The 11,149-nt window shown below is 32.8% G+C and overlaps 2 protein-coding genes across 2 annotated transcripts; both read right to left on the reverse strand.

Annotated features, from left to right (window-relative positions):
- Positions 1–778: 778 nt before the first annotated feature.
- Positions 779–7,598, reverse strand: LOC105972055 (uncharacterized). The gene is made up of 6 exons (XM_088815196.1): positions 7,482–7,598; positions 6,614–6,906; positions 5,306–5,511; positions 5,007–5,226; positions 4,553–4,889; positions 779–1,160 (listed from the first exon to the last, which is right to left on the reverse strand). The coding sequence occupies exons 2-6, from the start codon at positions 6,903–6,905 to the stop codon at positions 779–781; spliced, it is 1,437 nt and encodes a 478-aa protein (XP_088671322.1). The 5' UTR covers position 6,906; positions 7,482–7,598.
- A 1,927-nt stretch (positions 7,599–9,525) lies between these two features.
- On the reverse strand, positions 9,526–11,149 carry LOC148771721 (protein AGENET DOMAIN (AGD)-CONTAINING P1-like). The gene is made up of 4 exons (XM_088815197.1): positions 11,044–11,149; positions 10,286–10,491; positions 9,987–10,206; positions 9,526–9,869 (listed from the first exon to the last, which is right to left on the reverse strand). Exons 2-4 carry the CDS (start codon positions 10,445–10,447, stop codon positions 9,526–9,528), a joined length of 726 nt encoding a protein of 241 aa, XP_088671323.1. The 5' UTR covers positions 10,448–10,491; positions 11,044–11,149.

An 11,149-nucleotide genomic window follows, 5' to 3' on the forward strand; every position in this document is an offset into this window, starting at 1 on the left:
TATAATATAGAGGGACTTATAACAAATTGCCCCAAAATATAAAAACCTGAGTTTATGTTATTCAATGTGTCAAATTCATTTTCCTTTTTTAATAACTCCACTTAAATATTGTTAGTCAAAATCGAAATGTAAATCCATATTGTTTTTGTAATGTTATCAACTCACATCATTTTTTTTGGGCTCTTTGACATAACCTCCCATTACATTTTCTGATGGGGATAGGTCCAAAATATTTTAGACCATTTGAGAAAAGCCCATGATCCAATTTCAGCCATTGTGTTTCCCAGCTTTACCTCCGCCCGCCACCTCATCACAGCTGGGTCACGCGCTCCAGCGATTTTATTTTTTTTCCGTTTTTTTAATCGACTATGAAGCATAGTCGATTAGTCTTAAATCGACTATGCTTCATAGTCGATTAAGGAAATTCTTTATTTTTTAACTTCTTTTTTGTTTCTAATTTTGTTTTTAAATTTTTTTTATTTTTTTAATTTTTTTCTCTATCAGGTTCATTAATGGATAGTCGATTAAAAATTTAACTACTAAAAATAACAAATCACAATTAAAAAAAAATACAAAATCAATTATATTTAAAAAAAATACAAACATTGTATTGATTTATACATTGGAATCAATAAAACAAAAAATCAAAAAAAATAAAGAAAATTTAACAACTAGAGTCGGTTAACCTTAATCGACTACTGAGTCGATTAAGCCTTAATCGACTATTGAACATAGTCGATCAAGCCTTAATCGACTACTAAACATAGTCGATTAAGCCTTAATGCTCTTCTGCCACGCTCCCACCAACCCAACATCCAAAAAACGCCGCCATAACCATCACTACCACACACACATACGCCACCGCCAGCAGACCCATCGCAATCTTCCACCCAAAACCGCCGCCGCCAGAAGACCCATCGCAATCCTCCACCCAAAACCGCCGCCACCAACAGACCCATCGCAACACCGGCAGCGGCGATGGATTCCTCACTCCGACAGCTGATGCGTCCGCTGGGACGACGGCGGCGGCGGCGGAATCCTCCTTACTCTCCTGTTGAGCTTTCTCACTGATTTCCTTCTCCAGCTTCTGCTGATTGGCGAGCTGCTGCAATCCGGCGAGGAATTTATCGTCCCACACCGATCCCGACGAGCCTTGCCTCCTGAACGATACAGCAAGTATATATGTGTGTAATTTGTGTGTGTAATTTGTGTGTGTGTGTGTGTGTTTGTGTGTGTGAGAGAAAGAGGAGAGAGATAGAGAGAGAGAGAAGAGATAAGAGTGAGAATGTGACGTGGGTTGGTTGGGGGAAGAGGCCACAATGGGGCAACTTAGTCAATGGCTATAATTTAGGGGTAATAAGGATGGTTTGAGAATTATTAAATAATATTTGGGTAGAATATTAGCTAATGGGGTTTTCTCTAATTATTTTTAGGAGGAGGGTTTCTTAGCTCATTTACCTAGATGAGGGGTATTGCTAATTATCCCTTTTTTTTTTTTCGGATCATCACATGTATATTCTATTATAATATGGCAAGTATTTTGTCATATAATAGATTGAAACATAAACGTAATACTTCCACGCATTATATTAGATCGATGTTTTAAATGCTATTTTTTTTTATTTATTTAATCATTCAACTAAAATCGATTGCATATCAATTCCGATAATGATATAAGCAACGAACATTCTCACTATTTAATTAGTATTACGCTAAAAACTTGATTTATGATAAATTGCAATATTTAATTACAACCAATCATAAAAAAATATAATGAACAAATTTAGAAAAATAAAACCTAATAAATTCTTTTAATGGAAATTAGTTTACGATTAGGATTATTATTAGGATTAGCATAATTAGCATTAACATTGGCATTAGTATTAGCATTAGCATTACTACTAGCATTAGCCTTAACATTTGCATTAGCATTAGAATCATTATTACTTTTTTTTTTTGAATCATTAGAATTATTAGGGCAAAATACACTTTACCCCCTTGTACTATACCTTATGTAACACTAACCCCCTTGAACTATGGAAAATACACTTACCCCCCTATTTTAATGGTCAACCTATTTGACTCTTAACGGTGTTAGTAGTAAAATAAATTTAATATATTTTTAATAATTCTTACTAAATAACAATTTTGTTATTTAAAAACATAATATATGTACTATGAATAAATTAAATAAATATTTAAGATAATAATATTTTTTAAATTTAAATAAGAAAAATATTATTACTTTTTCAATTCAATATATTTTTTAATAATTCATAAGAAAGGACACCTAATTTTTATTAAAAAAATATTTTTTCATTGTGGATAATTATATTAAATAAGTATTTAACATATATAAAATTTTACATATAGGATTAAAATATTTAATCATTAGATATTTATATTAAAAATTGTAATACTACGGTAGTGTTTTTTTAACGATATATGCTAATAATTTATTTTATTTATTTGTAACATCAAATTTCATTTAAGCCTTTTACATTTAGGATTAACTATACGAAATTTAATGTTACAAATAAATGTTAAAATTCAATGTACACAATGTTTAACGAGTTAAATAATTTAACTCAGAATATGAAAAAATATACTTGCTACTTGGTTGTATAAAATAATACATGAAAAATTATATTGTTTAAATATTAATTTTTTAAAATAAATATTTAACAAGTAAATTATATTTAATCCGAATTTTAAAAAAGAATTGCTATCTTAAATATTTATTTAATATTTTCGTTATACATGTAATATTTTTTGAAGTAAAGAAAATGTGTCGTTTAGTAAGAATAAAAATATATTAAATTTATTTTACTACTAACACCGTTAAGAGTCAAATAGGTTGACCATTAAAATAGGGGGGTAAGTGTATTTTTCATAGTAAGGGGGGTAAGTGTTACATAGGACATAGTACAAGGGGGTAAAGTGTATTTTGCCCGAATTATTATTAGATTAATATTAGCATTAACATTAGCACATTACCATATGAATATTAATATTAGTATTTGTATTTGCTTTTTTTTTATAAAAATTGGGAATCCAGCTTTAAATGTTTAAAATGTATATTGAGACATACTCTGAGATGGCAACCAAGATGATACAAGGGAAGATGATCAGCCACTCGGACGTGATCCCTCCTATTCTTGAAGTGACTTACAATTGACACATTGTTTTCATGTTAAGTCTGTGCCTTCAAGTATAAGTATTAGTATTAGTGTTACCATTCGTATTAGTGTTACCATTCGTATCAGTATTAGTATTAGTATTAGTAGTAACATTAGCATTAGCATTAACATCAGCATTAGCAGTAGCATTAGCATTAGCATTAATTAGTATTAGTATTAGTATTAGTATTGGTATTAGTATTAGTATTAGTATTAGTATTAATATTAGTATTAGTATTAGTATTAGTATTAGTATTAGTATTAGTATTAGTATTAGTATTAGTATTAGTATTAGTATTAGTATTAGTATTCGTATTAGTTTTAGTATTAGTATTAGTATTAGTATTAGTATTAGTATTAGTATTAGTATTAGTATTAGTATTAGTATTATTATTAGTATTAGTATTCGTATTCGTATTCGTATTTGTATTTGTATTCGTATTAGTATTAGTATTAGTATAAGTATTAGTACTAAGAATTTTGTAAGAAACCATGTGCCATTTGTAAGAATTTTGTGCCAAGTTGAGATTTCTTGTTTTGGTTTTCCCTCTTTTAATTTGGAATTACTATTAGGCTTTGTATAGTGGCACACTGGCATGAGTGAGATTATTTTTGAATTAAATTGAAATATACGAACTTTTTATTGACTATTTAATTCTCTAATTATAAAAATATAAAATTCTTCTTTTGAGGAAACTAACAGTAAATTCGTGTGAACCGGTGGTACTAAATGTAGTTTTCTCATAACATACGCAATAAATTTTATCCCATTTTTAGGAATAATAATAATAAATTTTATTTCCCCCCTTTTCCCTTCACCCCTAAAGAAATAATTGCAAGATAAGAACTCATTTATTCCATAATTACACTATGCCAAACAAAATTATCGAATTTCAGCTAAGCAAATATCAAATTCAAATTATCACAAAAATTGAAATCCTTATTCGATAGGGAATAATTGGAGCCTAATTTGATGTGGACAACCTGAAAGAGTAGGTGACAAACGGTCAAAGTTGCTAATCTGAGTAAAACCGCGTTTCTATATACTCCAATTGTTTCTTTTATTTATATTTTCTTTTAATGGGTGTAAACAACGCTTTTTACAAAGTCCTAAACACGTTTATAAGTATCCGTTGTTTATTAAAGAAGCAGCTCACCAAATAACAACACTAGCACAAAAATATGAACACCACCTTATAATTTAATTAAACATTTGATTAATTTCATAATAAACCAAATACAAAACCACTATGAACTTTTTCTCTCTTTCCATTCCTTTTTTTTCCGTGTATGTATTTATGAACTAACTAAATATACATACATAATTCTTTTTTTTTTTGGTAGTAAATAAAAAATGGCAAATAATCTAGTGCCTTTTCTTCCCATCTGATTGGCCTATCTTGCCTCTTCCATCAGCATTACATGAACCTGTAACAGTCCAGTCTTCCTTCTCCTTAATCAGAAGCAGCTCCTTCAAGTGCGAATCTTCCACACTTTTGGAGGAATATTCCCTTGCTGCCGTAAAATTGCTATTCCAGGGCACAGAGGTGCCCGACAGTGGATTCAGCGTGATTTTGGGCATCGATTTGCGGTATGAATTTATCAATGAAACAATGTTGGGCTTCGTTTCGATATCAACCCATCTGCTATCCACCCAATCTCTTGAAGCCCTTACGTGCTTCCTATCCACTGTCGCAAATCTATCCTCACCTGCCACAAGTGATTCATTATATGAATAATCAGCATAAATATATACATATCGTATGCGCTATTTATTTATTGATTATCATATATATAAAATATTTAGGAGTATAGTCATCGTCGTACCGGGAAAATAAACCTGAAGATTGTTCGGTGCATCCATGTCGCATCCAATTAGAAAACCTTCCCACCAACCGTCTGACCACCATGAGTCGACTGCAGCACCTACCCTAAAATTATTGGTCGAAGAATATTCTGAATTAGGCCAAGGCCTCACCGTGAGGCGGCCCCCACATCTTGCACCGAATTTATCCGGAGCTGCCACTCTGGCTGCCGGGATCCACTCCTACAAAATTCACATATATTAAAGTCAAGATTATGTTTTTCTATATAATATATATGTGTGTGCGTGTGTATGCATATACCTCGAGTTTTGCATATCCATCACAGTCGTTTACGTCGCAGTACTGAACTTTGAGACGTCTTTGAGATGAATTGAGAACCTTGCACCTGAACCAGCAGCCACGCATGCCGCTGTCTTGACAAAGAACCTCGATGTGCTCTGCACCACCATCGGTTATGGCCATGGGATGTTGCTGACGTGGCGCTGTTGCCTCAATCTGCTGCTGATCTGGCATAAAATAAATTAGCAGAAAGAAGATTTTAGTAAAATGAGTAGATCTCGAATGCAACATTAAAAGGGAAACGTTAGAATGTATGTTCTTATATCAGCAAAATGAAATTCAGGGAATTACGAGATTAAGCATCGACACCGACTATTTCAAATCGAATACTTTACCTTTATTTTAGTAATTAATTATTTACAGAAAAGACGCGACCGTCAATTTACAGATCTCCGAAAGAGCGAAAGTAATTCTTCTAACGAGACTGAGGATTGCTTGTTTAAAAGCTCGATCGTCAATCATACCGTAAATGAACTTGGAATTGAATCAAATGATGAATGCAAATTCAAGAATAAATTGGTCGAAAACTCAAATAGGACTATCATGTTAGGTTTTCGCCACACAAAAGGCTGAATTCATCATTCATTTCTTCTAAAAAATAAAATAAAAAAAGAATCCGAACGAGATGAAAAACATTTAACTTGTATGACTTGACAAGAAGCTATTATATAAACATAACTCTCGACTGTAAAAAGCTCGAGGCATCTACAATTTTACCTTGAACTCGATAACGAGTGAAGCGGAGATGACAAAGCTCGAGAAGAGGAGGTTTTGCAAAGAATGCATATATGAAAAATGACACACACAAGAACCCCTTTTTATAGCACAAAACACTAAATTGTGGTACCTCAGTCCGACGTCAGCACAAAACACGTGTTTGTTTTCCATACGTTTCAAGAAAAGCACGTATTTAAAGTTCTTTTCCTCTTTTTGTTTTTTCAACAACTTGCAGATTTTCAAAATTAATTTTGGAAAAAAAACATGGATTCGTATCTGAACATTAAATAGCCTAGTATAATCCAAGCGAGGTCGATGAAGCCCGTTATGGATAAATAAGTCTTGGAAGAGATTCACGGAATCCAATCGACATTCCAAAATTAGGAGCGCGCGAAAGAATTGACGTGAGACGGGAAATAACTAATCCAATGCATGCGTACGAACGACATTGTTAGGGAATATGCAAAATTCTCAAACAACAGCTGAAATCATACAATACACTCTAGATTCATATACTGAAAGAATTTATTATTCTATAAGAGCACAACGTACTTGAATTAGCGAATAGCGAGCCTCCTCCCGAGGTTATTGAAATGAGAAATTCGACAACGTATTTCCGAGCTTTCCATGCCGTTCTAGCATTGACTGCTGCCGTTGACCCAAAGACTCGTAGGTAGTCCTCTGTGACTGTGTAGAACATGTGGTTATAACTTCTTTCAATTCCCACCACAACAAGTAGAGAATTTGCAGTTGAGTCCCTTAAGATATAGTGAACTACGCGGCTTCCCTTTTCAGGACAAATAACACGCTCTTCCCACCCCCTCTGGACCTGATTGTTCGACATCCTGATCAAGCAAAATATAAGAGAATTTATAAATGTTGAAGATAAAAAAAAAACATGCATTTTAACAACGAGACAACCCCTTTTTGGTGGAGTAATCGATTCAAAATTCGACTTTTTAGGTATATATCAAGAATGAAGCAAATTGATAAACAAAACATGCATTTAACCATTGGCCCTTTGCATGAAATAAGCTAAGTAATTCCGTAGTCTTCAAGAAACACAGAGTTTTATAAGTGTCAAGAACATAACATGCATTTCACCACATCACCACAGTAGGTCAACCCCTTTGATGCAGTAAGCAAATCAAGATATGATTATCAAGAATTCTTGCAATTATGAGACCACATATATATAATGAAATTGATAAATAAAAAAAAAGCCAAAATCCTAAGGAAATTCGGGTTTCTGCTTAACATAGAGATTAAATACACAACCAAAAATACAAAAATAAATAGAAATTGTATCTTTGTCAGAAAATGAAAATAGGTTTTGCCTTAGTTAACCAATTTAGTTGAACCTACGACCAACACTCACAAACAGGAAACAACTGATCAAAGCAAACACACGAGAACCAACCTTAAAGGGTATGATGCGAGAATTCCAAGAATGGCAAAGCTAAGAAAAAAGAGAACACAAGGCAGAAGATAAATACAGAGGAATAATTATGAACTGGCCTTAAAAAGACACAAAGAAGAAGAAAACAGGTGGGATTGAGTTAGCAAAGAGAAATGGACAAAAGGTGAGTAGGATGTTTGGTGACAACTTTTGGCGGTTAAGGGTTAAATGGTGACAATAGTGGTGAATGAGTAAAGGATGACGGGAGAGTCAATAAATATGAGAGAGAGAGAGAGAGAGAGAGAGAGAGAGAGAGAGAGAGAGAGAGAGAGAGAGAGAGAGAGAGAGAGAGAGAGAGAGAGAGAGAGAGAGAGAGAGAGAGAGAGAGAGAGAGAGAGAGAGAGAGAGAGAGAGAGAGAGAGAGAGAGAGAGAGAGAGAGAGAGAGAGAGATATGGTCTTAATGGTGGGCATACATAGAAAAGGCATGTGTTTTGATGTTCCTTCTATTACACGGACAACTTAATTCTTCTTCTCTTCCATTTTCTCACTTTCTGTTTTTTTTTATTTTTTGTAAAAAATAATAATAAAATGAAATAAAAGTGTCCGAATAAACTTTAATAAAAATATTATGATTAAATTTAGTACAATGTTTTTTTTTCCAAACAATTGTTGAGTAAATCTCTGATTGACCAATAGATATTACGAGTTATTGTAATTAACCCCATAATTTGATTATATGAAAAGTGGGATTAACACAAAATCATGTCTCAATTATGAGGACACATATCTGGTAATGAAAATTTCTTCTGGTCCCATAAAATCCTATAGATTGCCTAATTATTACTTTTTTCGTATAATCCTGGATAGATTTATTAGCATTTTAGTTTATTTCAATTCATTGACTTGACTTATATTCTACAAATCAATTCATTGACTTGACTTATATTCTACAATTTACTAGATTTTTTTTTCTTTCTAATTCCTTAATACGTTATTATTTATTTGTTTTTTCCTGCCGCTATATGCAATACTAATTTCACTTGTGCAAGACTATTAAAGAAATATTCCACAAAATTTTATTTTATTAAGATGAAATGACATATATACCCATAAATTAAAATGGCTTTTGTTTTATCACGCAAGACCAAATAATTAATAATGCAAAAAAAAAGAAAAAAAATAGGAAATAAGAAACGAGGTGTCATTTGTAAGAATTTTGTGCTAAGTTGAGATTTCTTGTTTTGGTTTTCCCTCTTTTAAATTGGAATTACTAGTATGCTTTGTAAAGTGGCACACTAGCATGAGTGGGATTATTTTTGAATTAAATTGAAATATACGAACTTTTTATTCACTATTTAATTCTTTAATTATAAAAATATCCAATTTTTCTTTTGAGGAAACTAATAGTAAATTCGTGTGAACCGGTACTAAATATAATTTTCCCCTAACATACTCAATAAATTTTATCCCATTTTGAGGAATAATAATAATAAATATTATTTTCCCCCATTTTTCCCTTCACCCCTATAAAAAAAATTGTATGATAAGAACTCATTTATTCCATAATTACAGTTATGCCAATAGAATTATAATTTCAGCTAAGCAAATATCAAATTCAAATTATCACAAAAATTGAAATCCTTATTCGATAGGGATGAATTGGACAATAATTTTATGTGGACCAACTGAAAGGGCAAGTGAAAAACGGTCAAAGTTGCTAATTTGAGTAAAAACGCGTTTCTATATGCTCCAATTATTTATTTTCTTTCTATTTTCTTTTCATGGGTGTAAACAATGCTTTTTACAATGTCCTAAACATGTTTATACGTATTTGTTGTTAATTATTATTTATTATTATTATTATTATTATTATTATTATTATTATTATTATCCTTATAATTTAATTAAACATTTGATTAATTTCATAATAAACCAAATACAAAACCACTATGAACTTTTTCTCTCTTTCCATTCCTTTTTTTTCCGTGTATGTATTTATGAACTAACTAAATATACATACATAATTCTTTTTTTTTTGGTAGTAAATAAAAAATGGCAAATAATCTAGTGCCTTTTCTTCCCATCTGATTGGCCTATCTTGCCTCTTCCATCAGCATTACATGAACCTGTAACAGTCCAGTCTTCCTTCTCCTTAATCAGAAGCAGCTCCTTCAAGTGCGAATCTTCCACACTTTTGGAGGAATATTCCCTTGCTGCCGTAAAATTGCTATTCCAGGGCACAGAGGTGCCCGACAGTGGATTCAGCGTGATTTTGGGCATCGATTTGCGGTATGAATTTATCAATGAAACAATGTTGGGCTTCGTTTCGATATCAACCCATCTGCTATCCACCCAATCTCTTGAAGCCCTTACGTGCTTCCTATCCACTGTCGCAAATCTATCCTCACCTGCCACAAGTGATTCATTATATGAATAATCAGCATAAATATATACATATCGTATGCGCTATTTATTTATTGATTATCATATATATAAAATATTTAGGAGTATAGTCATCGTCGTACCGGGAAAATAAACCTGAAGATTGTTCGGTGCATCCATGTCGCATCCAATTAGAAAACCTTCCCACCAACCGTCTGACCACCATGAGTCGACTGCAGCACCTACCCTAAAATTATTGGTCGAAGAATATTCTGAATTAGGCCAAGGCCTCACCGTGAGGCGGCCCCCACATCTTGCACCGAATTTATCCGGAGCTGCCACTCTGGCTGCCGGGATCCACTCCTACAAAATTCACATATATTAAAGTCAAGATTATGTTTTTCTATATAATATATATGTGTGTGCGTGTGTATGCATATACCTCGAGTTTTGCATATCCATCACAGTCGTTTACGTCGCAGTACTGAACTTTGAGACGTCTTTGAGATGAATTGAGAACCTTGCACCTGAACCAGCAGCCACGCATGCCGCTGTCTTGACAAAGAACCTCGATGTGCTCTGCACCACCATCGGTTATGGCCATGGGATGTTGCTGACGTGGCGCTGTTGCCTCAATCTGCTGCTGATCTGGCATAAAATAAATTAGCAGAAAGAAGATTTTAGTAAAATGAGTAGATCTCGAATGCAACATTAAAAGGGAAACGTTAGAATGTATGTTCTTATATCAGCAAAATGAAATTCAGGGAATTACGAGATTAAGCATCGACTCCGACTATTTCAAATCGAATACTTTACCCTTATTTTAGTAATTAATGATTTTCAGAAAAGACGCGACCGTCAATTTACAAATCTCCGAAAGAGCGAAAGTAATTCTTCGAACGAGACTGAGGATTGCTTGTTTAAAAGCTCGATCGTCAATCATACCGTAAATGAACTAGGAATTGAATCAAATGATGAATGCAAATTCAAGAATAAATTGGTCGAAAACTCAAATAGAACACTCATGTTAGGTTTTCGCCACACAAAAGCTTGAATTCATCATTCATTTCGTCTAAAAAATATGATAAAAAAAAAGAATCCGAAGGAGATGAAAAACATTTTACTTGTATTACTTGACAATAAGCTATTATATAAACATAACTCTCGACTGTAAAAAGCTCGAGGAATCTACAATTTTACCTTGAACTCGATAACGAGTGAAGCGGAGATTCCAAAGCTCGAGAAGAGGAGGTTTTGCAAAGAATGCATATATGAAACATGACTCACAAAAGAACCCCTTTTTATA

Source organism: Erythranthe guttata, chromosome 3 (assembly GCF_056151865.1).
Source record: "Erythranthe guttata isolate IM_541 chromosome 3, IM_541, whole genome shotgun sequence".
NCBI lineage: Eukaryota > Viridiplantae > Streptophyta > Magnoliopsida > Lamiales > Phrymaceae > Erythranthe > Erythranthe guttata.